At 38.5% G+C, this 25,249-nt stretch overlaps 1 protein-coding gene across 9 annotated transcripts in view; it reads left to right on the top strand.

The window, feature by feature from the left end:
• ATP2B1 (ATPase plasma membrane Ca2+ transporting 1) overlaps positions 1–25,249 on the top strand; it is a 65,005-nt gene that overhangs the window by 35,007 nt on the left and 4,749 nt on the right. For 4 of the 9 annotated variants that reach the window (XM_083573405.1, XM_083573408.1, XM_083573407.1 and 1 more), the window contains 18 exons: positions 3,673–3,927; positions 4,014–4,139; positions 7,427–7,570; positions 10,130–10,168; positions 11,605–11,760; positions 11,938–12,152; positions 12,570–12,812; positions 14,329–14,570; positions 15,737–15,974; positions 16,989–17,168; positions 17,253–17,340; positions 17,726–17,832; positions 19,768–19,959; positions 20,164–20,377; positions 20,562–20,773; positions 21,745–21,852; positions 22,337–22,519; positions 22,837–22,923. In XM_083573405.1, coding sequence (XP_083429531.1) covers positions 3,673–3,927; positions 4,014–4,139; positions 7,427–7,570; positions 10,130–10,168; positions 11,605–11,760; positions 11,938–12,152; positions 12,570–12,812; positions 14,329–14,570; positions 15,737–15,974; positions 16,989–17,168; positions 17,253–17,340; positions 17,726–17,832; positions 19,768–19,959; positions 20,164–20,377; positions 20,562–20,773; positions 21,745–21,852; positions 22,337–22,519; positions 22,837–22,923 — 3,029 coding nt within the window. Of the gene's footprint in view, positions 1–3,672; positions 3,928–4,013; positions 4,140–7,426; positions 7,571–10,129; positions 10,169–11,604; positions 11,761–11,937; positions 12,153–12,569; positions 12,813–14,328; positions 14,571–15,736; positions 15,975–16,988; positions 17,169–17,252; positions 17,341–17,725; positions 17,833–19,767; positions 19,960–20,163; positions 20,378–20,561; positions 20,774–21,744; positions 21,853–22,336; positions 22,520–22,836; positions 23,006–25,249 lie in introns of all 9 variants that reach the window. The other 5 variants (XM_083573410.1, XM_083573412.1, XM_083573411.1 and 2 more) reach the window with 3 other exon arrangements.

The following is a 25,249-nucleotide window of genomic DNA, read 5'->3' as shown; positions in this document are numbered from 1 at the left end:
CCTCATTTACAAGAGCAGGGAAGGCTATCGTCATAATTAAATCTAGTGAATGGATTTGTCAAAACCTGTCTTAGCCTGAACAGGTGATCCACATGTATACTGTGCTGAATGGTTTCAAAAACTGTGAGATCCAGGACAATCAAGTAAAAATTTCTTCTCAGGTTAACCCCAAACTCATTTATTTGCAACATTCCTATATTGCCAAATAAAAAATTTCTTCAGGCAGTTCACACAAGTTAAAACCATGAAGTTGGTTTTAAAATAATAAACAGTTAAAACAGCAACATAATAAAACCAGCAACAGAAAATAAATAGTGCAACACGTTTCAGTAATAAAACAAACAAAAAAAGCCTGGGAAAATGAAAGGTCATTACAAGGTGTTGAAAAAGACCACAATGTAGGTAAACTCCTGGGGGGTGGAAAGTTTTCCATAATGGGTACCAGTACTGCAGATGCTCTTTCCCTTGTGGCTTCCACTTCAGCTGATTTGGCAGGGAGATATAGAAGTGGGCCTTCAGGTAATTGATCCTTCAGGTAATTTGGCTCTAAGCCACTTGGGACTTTAAATGTTAATACAAGCACTTTGAATTGAGCTCAGAAGCAGACGAGATCAAACCCCACAGGAAGTTATCAGAACATGGATGACTATAGCAAGACTATCTTTGTCCAGATAATATCATAACTGGTATATCATTTTGAGCTGATAAAAAGGTTCTCTGAACTACCAAGGATGCATGTGCATTAAGAGACAGTGCTGGATCCAGGAACACCCTCCAGACTGTGCTTCCGGTCCTTTGGGGAGAGTGCAACCTCCTTCAAAACAGATTGTGCACCACTCAGCTTGTTGGATAGACCTCCCACTAATAATACGTCTGTCTTGTCTAGATTGAGTTTCAGTTTATTGCCTCTTACTCAGTTCATTACCATGCCCAAGCACTGATTTGTAATGTCCACTGCATAACTTAGTTTTGATAGAAAGCAGAGAAACAACGAGAAGTCATATGTATATTGGAGACATCCAAGGCCACACCTACAAATAACCTCAGCCAATGAGTTTCAAACAGGCTCAAGACTGAATTTTAGAACTGAAACATGACTAGCAGTTCTCTTGTTCAGGCATTCCCATCATTACCCTATTCTTGGGCAGAAAGTAATCTGAGCTGGATGATGTGTTTAAACTCTGAACCAGATATACATGCACTGGAAAAAGATAACATAATGAATGTACTGCCCATCAGTGTACCTTTTATGTCAAACTATTGCCATTCTTCTCACATCTAGAGTTCTGCATGAATCATTTAATAGATAGTTGGAGAGTTTAAAAACATACCCATTCTCTCTCATTTCTTTCTTCTTTGACATCAGTTGAGTCAGTTCTTTGGGCTAAATAGAACTATCCTTTGTCAAAACTTCAAAATAGACTTAATCCACGAAAATGAGTAATACTGACGTGACCTCCACTAGTGGTGTGTGTGTGTGTGTGTGTGTGTGTGTGTGTGTGTGTGTGTCAGACTTATTCATGGTGAATATTTTGCTGCAAAACATGAAAACTTAACCACCTCTCTAATTTGTTGTATACTGACAGTTACATTCTTTTTATCCTTGGCTTTAATCTGTTAAAACCTGGAATATATTATTGGACAGAATGGATCAGACTCTTATCTTGAAATAAATGGAAGAGATTCAGGGGCGATGCTATTGGTTGATCAAATTTGCTTACATATTTATCCATAAATTTTGTAGTACTCTGCCAAGAGTTGGTCCCCATCATGCTACCTTTTTATAAGCCCATAGCTGCTAAAAAGTGAATATGGGAATCTGTTACGTGCAACGGAAAAGGTAGAAACTTTAAATCCTATGATCACAAGAAAAGAAATTTAAGTATTGATCTAAGCTCTGCTACCAGAACTTTTACTTAGGTTCTAGTTATGGACTAGACTAGGTGTGGGGAATCTTTGGCCCTCCAGATGCTGCTGAACTACAACTCCCATCAGTCCCAGCAAGCATGGTCAGTACCCAGGGAAGATGGGAATTGTAGTTCCGAAACATATGGAGGGCCAAAGGTTTTCCATACCTGGGCTTGACTATCTAGGATTGGTTCTTAATTAAAATACATCAAGATTTACATCTAAATTACTTGTGCGTTAAAGCCTTCTTCCTAATGTAGTTAAATACCAGCTTCTGTTGCTGATATTTCTGTGTTCAGTTGCATCTTGGTCTTGGGAAATGGAGAAAAAACAATCTTATGTGGGAAGTGGGAAGGAGTCATGTTCCTCGGGATTTCCACATTCATTGTATGTCAACAAAATGATCAAGCATAAGAATATCTTTCCAAAACTGCCAATAATTTAGCAACAAGCCCTCCACTTACCCCTCTGAAACGAGAGCAGCAAGGACCCCGTCAGTCCTTTGTTCCACTTCCAGATCATGGCAATTCTAGTATAGACAGGAAGAATAGAGATTGCATGGGTCTGTTTGCAGCACATAGACATCTGGCCTGTTAGTAATAGTCTCTGTGTACTCCCCTGTAGTGGGCAAAGGTGAAAGGCAGGGAAGCTCTATGTGATGTGCAAACCCCTCTGTTTTTCCCAGCCCACTTTTGCTTTAATTGTTGAATGCTCCAAGCCCAGCATGAGAAGAAGGAGGTTTAGGGATATTTCTCCAGAAACACCCACACACCCTTCATGGGCATAGATACCTTGGTTGCGTACATACCAGAGCCTTAATGCACATGTGTGTCACACAGATCTGGTTTTTCGTGTGTGCTTTTGCTCACATTCATCTACACATGAGCATTCATTTGAACTCTTTTAAGTATTTTATTGTCTACGCCAGTGGTTCCCAATTAACTATGTTCTGCAGACCCCCTGTTTTTGAATAGCCAAGCCATGGACACCCTACCTTTGAAAATGTTATGGTAGTTTTTGTTATGTAAATGGTGCTGTGGACCCCTTGGGCTCCGCAGACCACCAGTTAGGAGCCACGGGTGTGCACTAGTGTGGTGTGCTTGATAGGATGCATTCTCACTGTGAGGTGTTGTCCGCTCCCCTCAATTAGTACTTCTTTACTTGTCCCAGAGTTCCAGAAACCTGAGGGCCATTGTGGGTATGTGCACAGGTAATTGTTTACCTGTGCGTTGAGTAATTTTATTTTTATTATTGAGATGCAAGTTTTCCCATGTACTAAACTTGAACAAAGCTGTGCGTTGAAAAGAATGTCCGTTGCACCACAGTGGAAACACCAAATTATATTGGGGGGAATGTGGACTGCCACTTCGATGACGACTGAATCATGGGATAGCATTAAAAGTATGCTCACGTGGAATGCATTGAATGCACGTTAAACTGCTGTGTGTATATAACCCTTGTCGACTGACACATTTAATCTGAATAATCCTATAGCACTTGTAATATAGTGGTAGGATACCACTGTCATGGTAGCTTAATTGCAGCCACATAATATGAACATTAACCATATTTTTTTAAACTCAAGCTTTGTTGTAACCTTAGGAAAGCTGTCAAAGCTAGTGTGCATTTGATATGGGGCCTAAGTCAGTATTACTGGGTTGGTTCTGTAATAAAGTTTGAATGATAAATTTCAGTTTTCAGATTAATGCAGAACAATATTAAAATTTGAGTATGCGATGCTGATTATTTGTTTACTTTTTCCAGTATGTGGAACAGTAGCAGCTGGTGAAGACGAGGATGAAAGTGAAACAGGGTGGATTGAAGGAGCTGCAATTCTCCTGTCTGTCGTTTGTGTGGTATTAGTCACAGCTTTCAATGACTGGAGTAAAGAGAAACAATTTAGGGGATTGCAAAGCCGCATTGAACAAGAGCAGAAGTTTACTGTCATCAGGGGTGGCCAAGTCATCCAGATACCTATAGCTGACATAGTTGTTGGTGATATTGCACAAGTAAAATATGGTAAATATACTTATTTATGATGTCATCTCTGGTAACTTCTTATTGAATGTATTTTAAAAGTACCATTTGGGCTCTTTCTTTTTTAGGTGACCTTTTACCAGCAGATGGTGTACTTATACAAGGAAATGACCTCAAAATTGATGAAAGCTCACTGACTGGAGAATCTGATCATGTTAAGAAAACATCTGATCGCGATCCTATGTTGCTCTCAGGTGAGTGATCAAATGATAGCGAAGAACTGGGCATGAGGTATTTTGGAAACTGGACAAAGTTTCCTACTTCAAGAACTAGGTTATGTGAAACACTGTCTTTCTAGGTGACAGCATGCTAAGATCTAGTACTCTTATGTATTATGTATCATGCTTTTAACCTTCTCAGGGCCGGAAAGATGGGTCTTAACAACAGGTAGGATTTCAGACATACAAGCATCCTTTAATGTGATTACTTTAAGCTAGTGTGCATCGCTGAAATGTCTCAACTTTCCATATTTATTAAACACTGTTCATAGGGTAGTTTTATTAGACTCTAGTAATATGGATGCGGTGACCCCCTGAATTAAGTAAGCATGCCCTCATTTAGCTCCTCATCAATGAAATAAAAGATGAAATTATTCAAAGCCTGAAGTGAGTTATATGGTTAAGACTGCAGACGTACTGCAGAGTGTTCCAGTTGACAGAATTCAGTTGTGCAAATAGGCAGCTATTGTTTTCCACTATACCCCAGAGACTATGCAGATTTAAACCTTATTGCCAGTCTCGAATAAACTGGTTCACTATCTTATATAGTATAGCCATGAACAATAACAAACTGAACGGTCTCCTGAGCATGTTAATATTTCTCCGTGGCCCTGTTTGGCTATATATCTGTCAGCACTCACTGCCTGAGTTTGCTGTTGGTGATACTTACAGCTGCTCAGTTCAGTGCACTTGAGGTAGATAGGCATTATCTTTGCAAGACAGTATATTTACAAATCATTTAAATAATGGATTTTATTAGAATGCTACCCTTAACTAGCCTAATGGGGCTTGTCAGAGTGTGTATCATGGCCTAAGATTTAAAGTATTTTAGTAGAAACTCAGATGTGCTCCAGATATACAGGACTGATTGCAATATTTAGATATATTAGCAGCTTATGGGAATGCTGAAATGTGGTTTTTTCTTTGGAATGTGTTTTTTTCTTTTGGAAACTTTCTTCCCTAATCAACTTGATATCATGCAACTCATTATTATAATACATAAGTGTGTTAATAGTAAGAATTTTATGTTCTGTCTAATGCTACACTGCAGTTTTGTATAACTTTAATAAAATGTCTTATAAAAAGCAGTTCTAGTGTAAAGGACTTTACTGGAGAGCCCAACTTAAATTCCTCCAGGGGCCACTTTCATTTATTAACCCAGCACGACTGCATGGCAGCTGCATTAACTACTGAAAAGCATTTTTTTGCTACAGTTGTAACTGTGTTCAGTGCATTCTGCTAATCCCTTCTTGGCTTTGCTCCCATAGTACTGTTTCTTCTTTCTCTGACCTCTGTTAAACATCCCTCCTTCTCTGTGTGCCCCATAGCACATGCTGTGTCTTCACCACTACAAGTGTGCAGCCCATCTGTTTCCCCACTTGCAAGTGTCTGCATAACATGTTACCAACTCATTTTTCTCCTTTCTGTACCTCTGCAGTTCAGAACCCATCTGCTCATTCCTTTTCTTTCAGCATTTGCTCCATTTCTTCCATTTCATCTCACCCCTTATGTCTGATCTATTGTGATTGTGCAACAGTGCACAATACTTTCACTCCCCTCAGCATATGAATTGCTGGGAAATCTGGAACAGGTGGACAAGGCAGCCTGGCTTGCTGGCTAGATCACTAGAACAAAACTCTGAATCCAGGAAGGGAGGAATAATACAGGCATAATATGGCAGATTTACTCCCATCTTACTTCCAGCTTAGATAAGCCTTGGCTATTTCTACAAATGTGGAGAAAGGTGTTTATACAACGGATTTTATTTTATTTTGAGAGAGATATCTTTTCAGAAGGTACATCTCCAAGAATCTCAAACATTCCTTTCAGCTGCCCCATCTCACATTTAATACCCCCCCCAAAAAAACCCTAGGGAATGGGAAATTAGTTAAAGGAGAAATTGGTAGACAGGTGCAATGGCAGCTCTCATCTTTTCCTGCACCTTATCCAAAGCAGTTTTGGGCTACTTAAGGGTGCCCTACTATAGTGCTGGCAAGGAAGGATCAAGTGAATGTGCCTTTGGTTCTTGGCCACATTCTTAAAATATTGTGGTCAGAAACCAGAAATGGTTACACTAACTTTTCATTCCGAAATGTGTGTTTAGTGGTTCTCCTGCAAGAAGAAAGTACAGTACAGCACTATATTTTACATCAAGTGTGGAGAACCTTTGGCCCTCCAGATGTAGCTGAAATAATAATAATAATAATAATAATAATAATAATAATAATAATAATAATAATAATTTCATTTCTATAGCACTTCATATTTTTAAGGAAAATATCTTAAAGATATTTACAGCACAATAAAATATTAAACAAAACAATCTAGAATAAAACATAAGCAACACAATTAACAGGAAACTATATCATAGATTTGTAGAGTTGGAAGGGATCCTGAGGATGATCTTGTCCAACCCCCTGTGATGCAGGAATATTCAGCTGTCCCAAAGATGCATGATTTTTAGTGTTGCACATCACATTGTTGTAACTTCGTTGTGCAGTAGATTGTGCAACAGCATTCTGTTGGTGCAAAGCATTTCACCAGTGGAGTTAAAGTCACTTTAACTTAGTGTTACATTGGATGCATCCCAGTACATGTATGTGTGCATGTGAACTTGGTAGGCATGCATCTTATATAAGCACAAATGTAGCCCACATGTGGATTGCACAAATCCTGCTCACCTGCCAGCTTAGTTTTCTGCAGCCTGCCCCCCATGTGACTTTCCTTCAGCTAGATTTGCATAGGAGGAGCTTGGCTGGGGGAAAAATAGTTGCAGGGGGGCTTTCAGAATGTAAAGGGTAACTGTTCTGGGTTTACTTGTGCACTCCTTTACTGCTAAAATTGCACACATACCCATTCCCAAAAGATTGTTAGGCTAAAATGAGAGTAATCCTATGTATACTGCCCTGAGAATGTAGTCAAAAGGTGGCTATGAAAGGGGGATATAAATGCAATAGTGCCAGTTTTTAGGCATTTACCAGTGATCTTGCACATCAGCTGTATATTGGCTAGCCAGTAGCTGGCTGTTGGTAGGCACAAAATTTTCTAATGGCTATAGTCTTACTTAATGGTTTTTATTGGCTTAGCGTTTCTTGGGTATTATAAAACCCTTTACTTCTTTATATTTTCTGAATATCCTTTATTGATCAAAGGTGTGTTTCTGCTATAGGAAATTAATGGAAGTATTGTAACAAGTTTCTCACTAACTTGTAGCAGAAGTCTGTCTGGAACTTTTCATGAATATGAATGCTTTCACATTTCAGGTACTCATGTAATGGAAGGTTCTGGACGAATGGTAGTTACTGCTGTAGGTGTAAACTCACAAACTGGAATTATCTTTACCTTGCTTGGTGCTGGAGGTGACGACGAAGAAGAAAAGAAAGAAAAAGAGAAAAAGGACAAGAAAAGTAAGCATGAACTTTTGGATGGACTTTAGAGATACATTTTGTAGTTGGCTTCTCTTCTGTAAGAATGTCTGCAAGTGGTGTTGACCATGCAGAATGACAACGTAGGCAGGTGCAAAATAACTACATAGAACTCCTGCTTCCACTCATTCCATTGTCCAAGCGGGTAAGTTTGAAAATTAAATAGTCAATTTTATCTCTGAAGTCTTTCAAGTTAACATTCCCAACTTGCTTCAGCTGACACTTCATTACTCACTTAATACAATCACTCAAGTGCTCTTAACAGTATCACAAAAATAGGATGTGTTAAGTGAGGCCTGTCTGATATTAGTAAACTCCATAGATTATAGAGTGTTCACTCTTTTATACTAAAGGAAAAAACATGAATGGTGTTTTTTGTTTGTTTTTTTATTTGAAGAAAGGCCATATCGTTTGTTGTGTCCCTTTTGAAGTTAACCCTCTCCTCTAGCCCCTGAGATTTTTTTACTCTTTATTTTGCAATACCTATACAGGTAGGTATAATACCACAGCTGCCATGGAGGACAGTATTCAGATATTGTTTAAAATTGCACTGCTTCACCTGGAAACTGATATTCACCTCTTTGGTTTGTATTGCACCTCATAGATGACCTGGCTCTAGCTCAGAAAAAGAATTTTTTTTAGTGTGAACATAATCAATACTGAGAAATCTCCACATTTGCTTGAATTAATGTCAAACTCACCTTTACTAATCTTGATATGTCAGGACTTGCATTAATAGCAATACTATAATGTGAGGAGGCTGTATGCACTCCATGCTTGTACTGGGTAAACCAGTAAAAGGAGTAGCAGAAGCATTTCTTCTCATTTCATTTGAACTATAGCTATAAAAGAACCTCATTTGTTATAATCATCCCCCACTTCCCCTGTTCCTCATGAATACAGTAACAACTCCTTGAGGTTGGGGGTAGAGGAAGATTTCAACTTTTGAGCTTATAACTACAGTGGTACCTTGGTTCTCAAACTTAATCGGTTCTGGAAGTCTGTTCCAAAACCAAAGCATTCCAAAACCAAGGTGCACTTTCCCATAGAAAGTAATGCAAAATGGATTGATCCATTCCGACTTTTAAAAACAACCCCTAAAACAGAAATTTAACATGAATGTTACTATCTAACAAGACCACTGAGCCATAAAATGAAAGCAATAATAATGTTCTGTACTATAAAATAAATAAGACAGTATTGTAGATGATAAAAATTAAAATTATTATTATTTTCTTACCTGCCCTGATGATAGTCATTATTTGGATGGGGGACTTTTATCCATTTCCGCAGTCACACAATCAATCAATCAATCATAAAACGAAAAACAAGCCACAGTCACAAAAATGAAAAAGCCACACAAACAAAAACGCAAAAAATAGCAAAAACAAAAGCACCAAATATCACCTCAGAACACTGCAATCAGAAACGGAAGGCTTTAATTACAATTGGGGGGGACTTAAATTAGTTGTGCAAGGGTAAAACGGGATAAAAAACCATTATTACGATGGGGGGGGCTTAAATTTGCCGCACAAGGGTAAAACGGGATGAAAAAATCCTTAATTGCTATGCAGGGGACTCAAATGAGCTGCACAACAGTGAAAACGGAAGCTTAGGAGCATGTTCGGCTTCTGAGGCAAAGTTTGAAAACCCTAATACCTACTTCTGGGTTTGTAGCGTTCGGGTTCTGAGTTGTTCGGGAACTAAGCTGTTCGAAAACCGAGGTACCACTGTACATATGTATTGTAAGCTTACATATGAAACTAATCACCTTCCATCTCCTGTCACAATGTTCAGAGGCATAAAGTTCCTCCAAAACATGGCACCTCTGAACAGTTGAACACTGTTACATTTAAAGAATTGCAGGCTTATTCTAAGTGAAATTAAACCTGAACATTCCAACTGTCTTCTGAAACACATTGGGATCTACACCTTAGTATCAAGCAAGACATAATTCTAAATGTGTCATTAGCAATTATGTCAAGTTTTTAATATTTAATACTGGGCACAGGGAGAGCTGAACTTCATGGGGAACATTGCAGGAGATTTAACCCTTTCTTTCACAGCCACAGTTGAAATGAAAATTGCTCCCTGCCACCAGTAGTGTCAATGGGAGCTTTTTTTCTTAAAGTGAATGGGGTGTGAGGAAGGATCTTTATTGATATAATGACTGGGGAGGGAAGGGTTAAGCCACAGTTCCCTGCATGCTGTGATCCTGGTGGCTATCAGCCCCTTTCCCAACCCTGGCATTTAAAAGAACCTGATTTAGTTGCTATAATACATTTAGTATCTTTTTAGATTGGTATGCATTCCTGAAGTCCAGAAAACTACTCAATTACTGTGAAAGAGCCTGGTCCAGCACAGCAATAAACGCTTACGCAGACTTCGCAATTATACGAGAAATTATAAAAAGTCTCCTCTTCATGCTGTTGGTGCAGCAATGCCCTTTAAGACTAGATAATTGAGCAGAAGATCTCATTATCCAAATCTAAAAGCGCTTTGATCCTAGATTTCTAAAAACAACTATTTTTTTATTGGCAGGTAAAAAACAAGATGGGGCTATTGAAAATCGTAACAAAGGTAATTAACAGTACTTACAACATTAACTTGATTTTTTGAGCAAGCCGGATTAACCATAACTTTTAGGCAAAAGTTGTGCATCACATTCTAAAACTCTACATAGCTTAATCTTGCATCTAATATATGTAACTTGCCCTCACAATCTTATGCTAGGATATATGGAACTGATGGGATTCAGCAAATGCACCCTGTCAGTGGAAGCGCTGTGTAAGGACTTCCACTTGCACAATGGAACCTTCTCCCCTTTCTGCTGTCTGTACCCAAAAAAATTGGCTGGGGGTGGTGGCCCAGGAGAACCCTTAGAACAGCATGTGAGGGGAAGGGAGGAACTATTGTTCCTTATGGCAAGCTGCTTGTTAAAGCACAACATTGAATTCCTCCCATATTCTTAAATATGTTTAAGAGATTGAAAAGGGACCGCAGGCTCATGTGCTCCTTCCCCCAACACAGAGCTTAAACTGCAGTTAAGAATTCGATCAGTGCCAATATTCACCAAAGTTAAAGCTAAGCTGGACTTTTGCTTAATACGGAGTTCTAGCTGGGGTTCCAAGTGGCTCACTCTCAGATGCGGCGGAGTGAAGGATGTAATTCTGAGGCCTCCTCTCAATCTGACCATGGTTTTATAGCAAGTCCAAGCCAGTTGATAGTCTGAAAAGTCAGTATTCTATTGCCGTGTTCTGTGAGGGTATAGTACTGTTCTTATAAATGCAGGATTGTGTCTGAAAATGGCAGCCCACTGTCACTTTCCCTTAGTGTACTTTCCCCGTCTCTGCTTGTGTTGTCCAGTCAGTGAACATTTCAGCAACAGACCCATGTTTAATATCACAAGGCATTGTGCTGTAATAAGTCTATTTCTCAAAGCAATTTCTTTCATTCTCTGTGGCCTGAGATGCAAATAACTGTATCCAGTTCTTTGTTTGCCATGGACCCCTCTCTCATGCACCCCAACCCTGTGGAGTACTCAGGTAAGAAGGGCAATGAGTAGTGCCCTTCGTCATTGTGTTGGACATGTGCAGAATGCTGTTTGTCTTTGTCAGGAATAAAGAGAATAAAGAGAACTCCACTAAACACCCCTTGAGTTCTCTGAACTGGAGAAAAACTTGGGGGAAAGGATGCATGTATGCCTTCCCCCTGCATTTGACATGTGCCTAAAGCTAAGCAAACACCATTCCTTTTCCTAGAGTTTTCTGTAGTTTGCAGAATTTGGGTAACAGGATTTTTGTTGGAGGCATGCAAAACAGGCAAACATGGAGTAGAGAGTCACTTGGTCACATAAGCCAGTCTTGCTATCTATTCTTCACCCCTTTAATTTCAGAATATTAAATACATGCTGCTCTAGATATAGAATAAATGTCAATGACTAAATCTTTAATTTGAGGTTTACTCTATAGTGTTAGGAGTGGTGGTTTATCTATTATTTCCCCCCTTAAACTTAGCAAAAGCTCAGGATGGTGCAGCGATGGAAATGCAGCCCCTAAAAAGTGAAGATGGTGGTGATGGAGATGACAAAAAAAGAAACAATATGCCCAAGAAAGAAAAATCAGTTCTTCAAGGAAAGCTCACTAAGCTAGCAGTTCAGATTGGCAAAGCAGGTATGGTTTATTTAGTGTTCATCCTTAATGCCAGATTCTTAATGAGCAAGCATTCAACTGTAGATCTTTTCTCAAACTTAACTTTGTATTAAAATTTTGAAATGAGTTTTTGAGACCTATTTTTAGAGTTTTGTCAATAATATGAATGATTAACTGGTTCTCATCTCTTCCTAAAAGGATTGCTGATGTCTGCAGTCACAGTCATCATTCTTGTATTATATTTTGTAATTGATACCTTCTGGGTCCAGAAACGTCCTTGGCTTGCTGAATGTACACCAATATATATTCAGTACTTTGTAAAGTTCTTTATCATTGGTGTTACTGTCCTGGTTGTGGCAGTTCCAGAGGGTCTTCCACTTGCAGTTACTATCTCACTGGCTTACTCTGTAAAGGTATGTGTGAGAAACCTATGCTTTTGTATGGTAGTACATTATATAGTATATATGTTCATAGATGTTTTTCCTAAGAAACTGGATCAATGAAATGTTTTTGAATGGTTTATCTGCTTGTTCTGTTGGTTTGTTCTGCATCAACCTATCTTTACAAACACTGTGGTCATAAAGTAATCACTCAGCATTAAATGTAACTCTTCCAAACACAAGGAATATGCTTGTTAAAATAACCCTTACAGTCGATGCATCTGTCAATTGATTTTATCTTTACTCTCTGGGTACTAATTATAAAGCTTAAATATGGGATATCCATTGAATATTTATTATTGAGGAATCTCAACCTCAGCATGCACAATGACAAGTGAATTCTAAAAATGTGTTTAATGCTGTTAGACTGACTTAATCTCTTTTTTATAGAAAATGATGAAAGATAATAACTTGGTCAGACATCTGGATGCTTGTGAAACAATGGGAAATGCAACAGCCATTTGCTCAGATAAAACAGGAACATTGACAATGAACAGAATGACGGTAGTCCAAGCTTACATCAGTGAAAAACATTATAAAAAAATTCCTGAGGCACAAGCTATTCCTGAGAAAACCTTGTCATACCTTGTAACAGGAATCTCTGTAAACTCTGCTTATACTTCCAAAATCTTGGTAAGTGTGTATTGGAAACTATTGATTCAGTGGTAGAGTTAAAGCATCTCCCATTGAAACAATAGGTCTCATAACTTTTGAAGGATTGTTCTCATTTAAATTCTTCAGAGTTCTATAATAAACATGTTTACTAATGTCATATATGTCATATATGTACATTACTGAAAGATTACTAAGCTGATGGGAAAGCTTTGATCCTTCTGAATAACTATTGGGAATATACCATATTTTTCCGTGTATAAGACTAGGGTTTTTTACCAAAAAATTAGGTTTAAAATTGGGGCTCGTCTTATATACGGGTAGTGCTGAGGGGTGTTTTCTTAATTTGGAGTCCCCCAAAATAGGAGGCGTCTTATACATGGGGAAGTCTTATACACGGAAAAATACGGTAATTAAAATGAATGTTAATATGATATTTGAGCTTCCTTGGCTAAATAATTTTTTGGCATTTGGTTTTTGAAATGCCAAATGGCTCTACATTGCTCTTCTCAGCTCTAATGCATTTTGAGTTGAAATGTATTTCCTGGGATAGAGCAATAACAATAAAAGCATAATAATAATAATTTAAAAGTTTGTCTATTTTCTGGATAAAATAGCATCAATTAATTCTGAAACTGATAATTTTATGCCTCGGCTTACTTAATTCATGGCTTAATTAGTTCAAATTTCTCAAGTACTAATGTATATGATCTACTGAAACTGTTCTGGAGTCACAAAGTTTCACTTGTCATTTTAGCTTTCTTGTCCTTTCAGTATTTTATCTGTTGCTCTGATTGGGAAGAGCAGTGAAATATGCAAGAATTGCCTTAGCAGACTCACCAAGCCAAACACCAACCATTCTCTGTGTGGCCTGACAGTGCTCAACACCCCCTGTTTTTGCAGTCTCAGGTAGGCAGCAAAAACAAGTTTATTGAGCAGCTTACAGAGCATGGTTAGTGAATTGAGTTTGGCTTTATGTGTTGTATTATGCAGGCCCACATACCTGCAAACTAGCAGTTGTACTGATTTAAGGACATGTTTACAAATGACACTATCCTTTATTTTTGTTTGGCCTTGGTAAAAGGGCCATTCCATGCTGAACACCAAACTACAAATGTGTCTCTGTGTCTTGCCTGGTATTGAAATGTGCACCTGACCTTCCTCATTGCACCATTATCCTGCCAGTCTGTAAGAACTGACCCTCAGTTACTCATTGAGTCTAATTTAACAGCTTTCTAAGAACTAATATGACTCCTGAAATTGTCTCTGACTTTTAGTGCTTGTGCTCTGACTTGAGAAGACAAATTAGTAATATAAATTTTTCTATTGGTTGCACTTTATGAACATTAAACTGCCCCTAAGCAGTGACATATTCTTTAAAGAGGTGTGTAAGCTAAAATTTGCATCCAGTTTCAGCATATAACTTGCAAACCTTCAGCGTATGATTTCTGAGATGCTGAATTCTAAGCTGCTGCCTATTCCTTATTTCCTTGAACCAGAAGCAAATTCCTTCTCAAGGGTTTATTCTGTCTTTCAGCCTCCTGAAAAGGAAGGTGGCTTGCCCCGTCATGTTGGTAATAAAACTGAATGTGCCTTGCTGGGACTGCTGCTGGATTTGAAACGAGACTACCAGGATGTTAGAAACGAAATACCAGAAGAGGCACTTTACAAAGTCTACACCTTCAACTCTGTTAGAAAGTCCATGAGTACTGTGTTAAAGAACTCTGATGGCAGTTTCCGGATATTCAGCAAGGGTGCCTCGGAGATAGTGCTTAAAAAGCAAGTTAACTTTTTGTGGTCTCTTATCATATAACTGTGTGATGAAATTCCTGAAATGGTACCTTCTGTTCCTTGGCTTTTAAGCACTGTATTTCTTCATTGTCCAAGTCAGGAGTTCTTAGAACTAGCTAATTTAGAAACCTTTCCTATAAGATGTTGGTATAGAGCTTGACCCAAACTTAAGCTAGTTACTTTCCAAGTCTTCGGTGAATACAAAGTTGCATTTTACTTTCATTAGTCATGTGATGCAATTACTACTTTTTGCTAGGGATTAGATATATAATCTTGTCGCTTAATCATAGAAACAGTGAAGTATTTCCTGCTCGTCTTCCCTTTAAGATGATAGTTTTCATTATCTGCCTATTGAATGAAATGTATTCTTTTCTTACTTTTTAATTGCAAAGTTTGGTGGTCAGTGAGGGCAAACTTGTTCACATGGACTGGGTGAAAAGGGAGCTAGAAACAGTCATTTTGCTTTTGCAGTTCAGGCTATTGTGTACTTTATCTTACAGGTCACACTGAACTGATTGCGGAAGATAAGGGGGGGTCTGTAGGAAAACATGACAATTCAGCTCCTGAACAGTTCCCTCTTTTGTGAAGACTTGTAGAGTTGGCTTGTAGCCTTGACATTCTTGTGAATATATGAATATGCATTTTATGATCTGCTAAGCACTTACCCTATATATAAAATATGACAATGCCAGGACTACAGCACCTCTTACTGGAACGGATCTTGCTACTCTTCTGAGCCTTGTCCTAATGTTTTTAACATCTGAGTGAAAACCTTTCCCATTTTGGGTGCATTACCTTTGTTACTGCTGGGCTGTGAGATGCTGGCAAAGGGGAGCAGGATAAACTCCTGGGCGATACTCCTAGAACATGGTAGGAATGCCGTACTGTGAATCCCTCCCCCACTTTTGTGCCTTCGCTAGCCTTTACCTTCCCTATCCCCACCACCAAGCATCGGCATAAAAATGTTCACATACTGGGAGGTGGGATGACAAGGCAACCATGTTCTTCATGAAATCTGTGCTGGGATGCATGTGTATCTAGCTGCTGCAAGATTTAGGAATATTTAATGTTAGCCCCAGAAAGTACCTGCAATGCAGATGACCTTTTTTATTGAATGTTCTGAATCTTGAAAATTGTTTCTATTTTGTTTTCAGGTGCTTCAAGATACTGAGCGCGAATGGTGAATCCAAAGTGTTCAGGCCAAGGGACCGTGATGATATTGTAAAAACTGTGATTGAGCCTATGGCCTCAGAGGGACTCAGAACCATATGTCTGGCATTCAGAGACTTCCCAGCTGGAGAACCTGAGCCAGAATGGGACAATGAAAATGACATTGTCACTGGGCTTACATGTATTGCTATTGTAGGCATTGAAGACCCTGTGAGGCCTGAGGTAGGCGGAAACTCTTCATTAAAGTGTGTTTTAGAACATTATTTGCTAAAGTAATAATGTTCTGCCAGTGTTTGGAAACAATGCCATACTTTACTTCGAAAACAGGTGTAAGCATGTCAAGGCATTAAAATAATTCCCGAGACCTAATATAACCAAATAAAGATAAATTCACATCTTCATTTTGATTGGCTTGAGTTCCTTCTTCAAGTCCCTTTTGTGAGTGAAAAGTAACTGCTGCAGATGGTGTCATTTTTAGGGAAACATAATATGACATCCTGAATTTGTGTGAGGTGGGGTAGATCCCTCTGCCTCTTTAAGAACATGTCTTTATCCATGCTGCAATGCAATAGGTGGTGATGGTGGAAATCAGCTACTTTTTTTAAAAAAACCCTAATTAAATACCCCAAATGAGAGAAATATTCAGTATAAACAGCATGTGCTTTTAATCTAAAAGTTACTAGACATTTGCAGAATGTTTTTTCCTGCCCTGCTGATCAAGCTTAAGTCGTAGTTCTCTTAGATAGCAAGTGAACCCTCATAAGTAGTCTGCTGTGTTACAGGGTCTGATAACAAAACTTGTGTCAAATGTCTGAGAATTAGGCTTTGTCTCAAAATAGCAAGAAAAATTTTATACATTAGTTAAACAGGAGACTTCAGTCCCAGTCTCTCTCTCAGCCTTAAAACCTTTCAAAGATGGGACACCCAAATGTTTTTAGTAGTAAGTGCATTTAATAAGTTAACTGTAAGCTATAGGAGCTTAAATGTTACAGATGCCCAGTTGTTGCCATTAACACCCAAATATACATGTTTATATTTGGAATATATGCCTAATAACATGATGATACAAAATTATCTATGGAACTGTGTTAAGCCATATTATTTCAACTGAAGGACAATTTGAGATTAAGTAAGCAGGAGATTGGAGGGCAGAGAGTTGTGGATAAATAATGTTTCAAGCATGTCCATGTAGCAAAGCTTCTTCATAAACTATTCTTTTTTCAAAATAAAAATTAGGTACCAGATGCAATAAAAAAATGCCAGCGTGCTGGTATAACTGTGCGTATGGTTACTGGTGATAATATCAACACTGCCCGTGCTATTGCTTTAAAATGTGGCATTTTGCATCCTGGTGAAGATTTCTTATGCCTAGAAGGCAAAGAATTCAACCGACGAATACGTAATGAAAAAGGAGAGGTAGGTTTGGTTAATATTATTCCCTTGAATTTTGGTTTTTGAAAGTTTGCTTAGTTATAAAGCTAATCTAAATTATCTTTGCAGATAGAACAAGAGAGAATAGACAAAATTTGGCCCAAGCTTCGTGTGCTTGCAAGGTCGTCCCCCACTGACAAACACACACTGGTAAAAGGTAAATAAGCATTCTCAAATAGAAGGGTTGACTATAACTGATTGCTTTCCTTTGGAGCGGGGAGAATAAACTTTTTATTTTAGCCCATGATACTTGTATTGATCATATCAATCCTGTATCTAGGGCTGTCAAGGTCATCCTTCAGATCTGTAACCCTGCTCTGCAGGCATTAAAGGGCAAAAATTTAAAGAGGTGTTAACCAAAGTATTTTAGAAAAGACTTGTCCAACCATTTAATCAAGGACATCTATTCACTGACTGGATAAAGGTCTTTAGGATCAGGAGGCCATACCTCTTCTTAATACGGTTAATATTAGGTCAAGGCCAAACAGCAGCTCATGATTTGTATTTTGATGGCAATTCATATATCTGTACTTCCATTTTAGGTATAATAGACAGCACAGTTTCAGAACAGAGGCAAGTTGTAGCGGTGACTGGTGATGGTACCAACGATGGTCCAGCATTGAAAAAAGCAGATGTTGGCTTTGCCATGGTAAGTTTAAACTTCTGTCTACTGATTTTGATAAGTGCTCCTTTGCTGAGCTGTACTGCCAGTTTTCATTGTGATGAACATTTGGATTTATACCAAAGATTGAATACATCTAACTTACACTCAGCAGTGGCAAGAGCAAAACTGATTGCAGCTCCCTTGGCTTTCTGTTAACCCTATTCTGAAATAACCTTGAAGAGGGAAACTGCATAAACTTACAATGTCCATATACAGGATTACACATGTATGAAAAGTGAAACAGGACTGCAGCTGGGTTCCCATCTGTTCACTGTGTCAATTGGGATAGAAGCACAACTTGATTTTTCAGTATATTATGTTGCAGCTTTCTTGGTGAAGGGTGGGATGTGGAGTAACTTGTGTCTCTGAATCTAAAATCAAAAGTAGGAACCTGAAGCTATTAATGTGGAGATGGCACAATAAACCTATGTTTTGATAATACCAGCTAAAATAGCTGGGATTCTTAGTTTGTGTAAAGACATATAAAGCCATCATTGAGCATTCCGGGGGGCTGTTCTGAACAGATAGCGGGGGAAGAAGTGGAAAACGGAATGTGAAGAAAACCTCAGAGAGAAATTTTACTGTCGCTGCTTGAGGTCAGATTGTATGAAACTCACTTTTGGCCATTTTAATCTGAAGCGTGCTGGGTCATGAGAAGTTAATGTGGTTCATGCTAAGCTGATACTACATTTGAGCATTTATTGCTGAGATCAGGTTTCTTCTGTTCCTTTTCCTTGTCATAGTGGAATTGTGCCACTGCAACTAAGATGAGTGTAGACTAGCTTATCTCTTTAGAATTTGGTGTCACTTACATGACGCTGAACCATGAATGCTTCTATGTGTGTGGTTTTTTTCTTTTGAGTCTGGTTCATTGATCATTCCAAGAAGTAGAAATGAATTGGTCTTGTTGCTCTTGTGGCAGGTGAAGCTTTAGATTCCCTCCATACCACTCACATATGTAGTAGCATTTTAAGGTTACCCTTCCTTTTTTGGTTGAAGTAGCTGTGTTGCTGCATAAGTAACATTCTTTATACTACCAACAGTTTTTGACACTAGAAGCTTTTCTGATTTTGTGGATCATAATCATTTGACACAAGTAGCTGACCACTTTCCTTGTTGGAATGATACATAAGGGACCATGCCTAGATTCCAAAACCTATTGCTTTCCTCAGCTAGAACTTGTGGAATTTGCTTAATGTGAATGGAACATTCAGGAGCTGTGCTACTGTGCCACCTAGTGGCTTTGGAGGCTAACAAAAGAGGCTTTAGAGCGTCAGGCTATTTTCATCTAAGCAAAAAATGTGCAAAATATTGATAAAGGGCAAATGAAGCCAAAATGTGCCATTTCAGATACTTACATTGTGGGTTTATTGTACTGGAATAGCTTTAACTAGCTTATGTGCCATACTTCATCAGTAATCATCCCTAGTGGGAACAGATGAAATTCACTTTCAAGATTTGTAGAGTCTATGCATTGCAATTCTGTAGTGAGTACGTTAGACTAAGACTCATTGAAATCAGACTTTCTTCCGCATGTGCAAAGGAATGGATTGGATGTTTTATTAAGTCAGTTAATATTAGTGCCAACAACTCTCTATCTCCAGATAGAAACCCGAACTAATAATTGTTGCAATTGATTTTTATATACAAATGCTGACAGTGTCTAGCCTAAACAATTGGATATGACACAATAGTTATTCTTCTTACCATTTGATATTACTTAAACTCGCTATCAAGATAGTGCATCATAATAACAGCTTTTGTACTGAAATATATGTTAAAAGCAAAGGATGAGACCACTGGAAGATGGTAATTTTTGGACCAGTGTTTTCAAGACTTGTGTGTGCACTTTTTAACTGCAATGTGTATAGCTGGAATGTTGTTCATCATGTTGTGACTTTTTGGGGATTTTTCTTTCAGGGTATCGCTGGAACTGATGTAGCTAAAGAAGCTTCCGATATTATTCTCACAGATGACAACTTCACAAGCATTGTTAAAGCAGTTATGTGGGGCCGAAATGTGTATGACAGTATCTCCAAATTCCTTCAGTTCCAGCTTACTGTCAATGTAGTTGCAGTAATTGTTGCTTTCACAGGAGCATGTATTACACAAGTAGGTATTATGTGTTCATTTTCAACTAGTGAAAATGCACACTTTGTATAAACTGATGATATTAGCTTTTTAGAGTGAGTTTACTAGATGTATTTTTAAAAGCACAGTACCAAACCTCAATGGAGAAAATATTTAACTGCTGCATGGCTTGTTGGTTTCTAGGATATTTGTGTTTATGTATTAGGAAATGTATCGTTTTTGTAGGATTCTCCACTTAAAGCTGTTCAGATGTTATGGGTAAATCTCATAATGGACACACTGGCTTCGCTTGCCTTGGCAACGGAACCACCCACAGAAGCTCTCTTGCTGAGGAAGCCTTACGGTAGAAATAAACCTCTCATCTCGCGAACAATGATGAAGAATATTCTGGGCCATGCTTGCTATCAGCTTGTGGTTGTCTTTACACTCCTATTTGCTGGTAAGAATTCTAGATTCCTAAGCTTTAACTTTTTAGAAGCTAAGTGCTTGCTTTGTGACTGCTTCTCAAATAGCTATTTTATTTTTCAAATGAACTCTTCAGTATTTGATGTTTACATGGTAATGCCTTACATGAAAATCTGAATCAGCACGAGATACTGAGAGTGTTAATCTCCCCTTCACAGGTGAAAAAATATTTGACATTGATAGTGGACGGAATGCACCTCTTCACGCACCTCCTTCAGAGCACTATACTATTGTGTTTAATACATTTGTTATGATGCAGCTTTTTAATGAAATAAATGCCCGAAAAATCCATGGTGAAAGGAATGTATTTGAAGGAATTTTCAATAATGCTATATTCTGTACCATAGTTCTGGGCACATTTATTGTACAGGTGGGTTGGTTACTGAACTTACTTGATAAAGAATTTTTTACTTTTTGTTGCCAAAGTGTTTTTTTCTCTCTCTCTGTGTATATGTATATATATATGTATATGTATATGTATATGTATATGTTAGGATACAGCATCCTTAGCAGGTCTAACATAGTATGTAATTCGACTGACATCTTTAGAAATACTTTAAATTTGGAGATAAAATACAGGTGACAGTTAAGGTCCTTATCTCTGCCCATGAATTCATAGGTCCAACATGATCAGTTAAAACAACTTTGTTTGGAAATCTTGTGACTTAAATCCAGCTTCTAATTTCACAATTAGATGGGCATTATATTTGCATGTTAGATAAGATTGAACTTTTGACTCTGACCCTGCCCACTGTCAACTAAAGCTAAGTGTATCCATCTAAGAATGTGGCAGAATTAGTAATTAGTGTTTTGGATACCAGCACTGGAGTGTTAAATATGTTTGTATGGTTCCAAAAAAATGAATGACTTCTCCCAGAACTGCCCTGGTAACTGCCCCTTAAAATGCAAATAATGCACATTCATAGTTTGTAGTGATTTTTTTACTTCATTGCATTTTTCCTCCACCCATCTTCCCAAAGGAAACCTAGGGCAATGTACATACAATCCAACATAATAATATAAAATATTAAAGTACCAATATAAAACTATAATTAAACAATAACATTCCAGGAAGCAGAGATAAAAATATCACCCCATCACAGTTTCCCAGGGGCTTCACAAATCGTGACCTAGCTGTCTACCAAAAGATGCCCGTGGTGGCGACAAACAGTAGACCAGATGCATTGGCAGAAGCAAGCTTCTGGGGGGCTCTAAAAATCCAACAGAAAAATAGCTCAGAGTTTTATTTTCGGAATAGACGGGTCAAATATTTGGTGCAGCATAGCCAGCACCGACTTTTAAAAATTAAGTTGTGATAATATTTGTGATTTTTCTTAACAGATCGTCATTGTGCAGTTTGGAGGAAAACCTTTCAGTTGTTCAGAGCTTACAGTAGAACAGTGGCTCTGGTCGATTTTTCTAGGAATGGGCACACTTCTCTGGGGCCAGGTAAGAAGCAACAGCTTTTTGTGCAGTTCACTTGCAGGAATTATCAGTGCTTCTGTTTGAAAAAAATACGTGTGTGTACATCCTACACTCCTCCTATAGCAAGTGTGGTTTCCCCACCTGTAAGCAACTTGCTCCATTACTCCCACTTTGAAGTTTTGTAGGGAACTGTCAACTGAGTGGCACAGTTAAATGCAGCCAGCAATCTCTTTTCCTGCTGCTGTGAGTTGTCGGTTACTTAGCTGCCTTGGCTGCATCTATTGCTGTTTTGCTTGCTACCTACTGTTTGCCATAGACTCCTTTATCTCCCTGCACCCCAGTTAGTCACTGTATGTTCTGCTTTGTTAGAAAAGAAGGTTTCAAGTAAATGTTGTGGTCGGTGGGTGGGAAATCTCAGTTGTTTATCTGGAATTCCCAGAATTCCTCAGCACAGCTTGTGTTATAATTAGCTTTGACAAGCCTGTTAACTTCTTTCTCATGATTGTAGTTGATATCAACAATTCCAACCAGCCACTTGAAATTCCTTAAAGAAGCTGGTCATGGAACCCAGAAGGAAGAGATTCCAGAAGAAGAGTTGGCAGAAGATGTAGAGGAGATTGATCATGCTGAAAGAGAACTGCGGCGTGGTCAGATATTGTGGTTTAGGGGCCTAAACAGGATACAAACTCAGGTATGGTCTTGGAACAGGTAGGAGATGGTGAGGGATGAGGGGGTTATAAATCTTCCCGTTGTTCTTGCCATTGGTTGGGGGGGTAGCTATAAACGGTGTGACTGAACTCTTTTCTATGTGGTCAAATGGTTGGCTCTTTAATCCCTCAAATTCCTTCTTTACTTCATCTCTAAATGCGCCTCTTGCTTCTTTACCTGCTCTATAAAAGTGCCTTTTTTTTCTTTACTTTTTTATATGTTTTATAGATGGGATGCTCCTTTCTCTTGTTCTCTCTCTCTCTTGCTGAGCAAGCTGTCACAATCTCTGATTCCTTGCAGATGGATGTAGTGAATGCTTTCCAGAGTGGAACTTCTATTCAGGGGGCTCTAAGGCGGCAACCTTCCATCGCCAGCCAGCATCATGATGTAACAAATATTTCTACCCCTACACATGTAGTGTTTTCCTCTACTACTTCTACTACTACTACTGCTTCTACTACTGTGGGGTGTGAGTGCGTGTTCCTAAGTGCATGAAATTAACATTTCCTAATTCACACACCTAACGTTTCATTCTCTTCTTCAGTCCTTAAATTCATCGTTAAGACTTTTCATACTTTTTCTCACAAAATGGAGTCCTCGAAACCCTTTTTTTTCGTAGAGGGCTACAACACAGGTGGAACAGTTGCAACTATTGATTTACAATGAAAGCTGTGAGCCTGCACATATTGTGCCTTGATTCTTGCAGAGGGGAGTTTAAAAAATATTCAGGAAACCGTTATAAATATTTGAGTATATGCCTTCAAGAATGACTGTTTGCAGGAAGATATACAATACAGTTCATTTAAATGTTTAAATCTGGCAAATGTAAGTAACTGGCTTTTACGTCCTTGCTAAAAGGAAGTACAAAACTTGAATTACAACTTTGGTATAGCTAGCTTAGTTATATTGAAAGTAACAACTTCGATTTGCAAATCCAACTTTAAAAATCCATGTTGGGCATAACTCATGCATAAAATATTGAGGGTTCATCATTTTGTAAGAGTAAATTAAGTAATTTAATAATAATTATTAATATTATTTATATACCGCCCATCTGGCTAGGTTTCCCCAGCCACTCTGGGCGGCTTACAGCGCATAAAAAATTGTAAAACATTAGACATGAAAAATTTCCTGATATAGGGTTGCCTTCAGATATCTTCTAAAAGTCAGATAGTTTTTTATTTCCTTGACATCTGATGGGAGGGCGTTCCACAGGGCAGGTGCCACTACCAAGAAGGCCCTTTGCCTGTAGCTTTGCTTCTCTCAGTGAGGGAACCACCAGAAGGCCCTCGGAGCTGGACCTCAGTGTCCAGGTTGAACGATGGGGGTGGAGACGCTCCTTCAGGTATACTGGGCCGAGACCGTTTAGGGCTTTAAAGATCCACACCAACACTTTGAATGTGCTCGGAAATGCACTGGGAGCCAATGTAGGTCTCTCAGGACCGGTGTTATATGGTCTTTGCAGCCGCTCTCAGTCACCAGTCTAGCTGCCGCATTCTTTCTTTTACATGGGATATCCTTCAAAGTTGCAGGAGTTCAGTTACTTACTGAGACTTGAAACTAAATATTTTCATTAATTCAAAGTAGTTGTTTCAAGTCAGTTATTTATATCAGGTAATTTGATGCATTTTGCCCCCTAGGTTATCTTGGCAACTATTTGTAAACCTCAGTTTGGTTACTTCTTCAGCTTTCTTCTTCTTGTGCCTTTTTCACCCACAATATTGCCATTGTATGTGCTAACTGCCCTCTAAAATTAGTAATACTTTAAGATGGAAAGGACGTAACTTAGAACTTTAAATACTTGGGTTAAAATACCTCAAGCATATGTAAGCACGATCTCTAGCCAACTTTGAAAAATACTTGGAAATGGAAAAGTGGATGTTCTCTCCCCCTTCCCCCCAAATAATGAAAGTGCCTGGTGGCTTTTTTGTTTTCAAAATAACAAAGGTGCCGCATTACATTGACATTGACCTGAGAAATCTTCCTTAGAAATACTGCTTCTCATGAAGTATTTGAGTGGCATGAAAGAGGGATGATACCCATAGAAATGGAAAGGCCCCACAGGCTTGTTTGCAAACTCTTGTAGTAAGAGGAAGTTTTCTTTGTCTACAGCTATTGTCTTGATGTTGTGAGATTTGTATGTTTTTGGATCCCGGTCCAAGAGTTTTATGTGCTTGAATTTCAGTATGTTTCAAACATCAAACTTATAGAAATTACATGAAATATTTGACTAACACCAGATATTTCAAAAATAAGTAGAAATGGTATGTCCATAATACTGAAAGTGTAGGGGTGAGCAATTATTTCTGTTGCTTCCTATCGATAGTTTGGTGACGATCTCTTTTCTGTGAATGGGGTGCCTTGTCTTTCCAGTAGACCAGTCTAAATCCGTTTGGTGGTCTTTTGGCCTCCACATGCTGCTTAGCCCTATATGAATACTGATACAGAAGTCCAGGAATAAAAATGCATGCAAACTCACATGTACACAACATGCTTGCTGCTGTTCGTGTATTGAAAGGTAACACCTCTTTCCAATATAGATCTTTTAAAATGGTCTGCAGTTGACTTCTGCCTAGTAGTTTTGATGCATTAGCTCAAGAATTTTTTTTTCTTGGACTTACTTTTCTTCTGATAGCAAAAGAAACCTTGTCGTGTTGGAAATGCAGAATTTTGGTGCAACATAGAGGGTGGGCTGACTGGGGTATGAAATTCT

This window comes from Podarcis filfolensis, assembly GCF_964270895.1.
Source record: "Podarcis filfolensis genome assembly, chromosome: 10".
NCBI classification, from domain to species: Eukaryota; Metazoa; Chordata; class Lepidosauria; order Squamata; family Lacertidae; genus Podarcis; species Podarcis filfolensis.
This window is presented reverse-complemented; position numbering and strand designations above follow the sequence as displayed.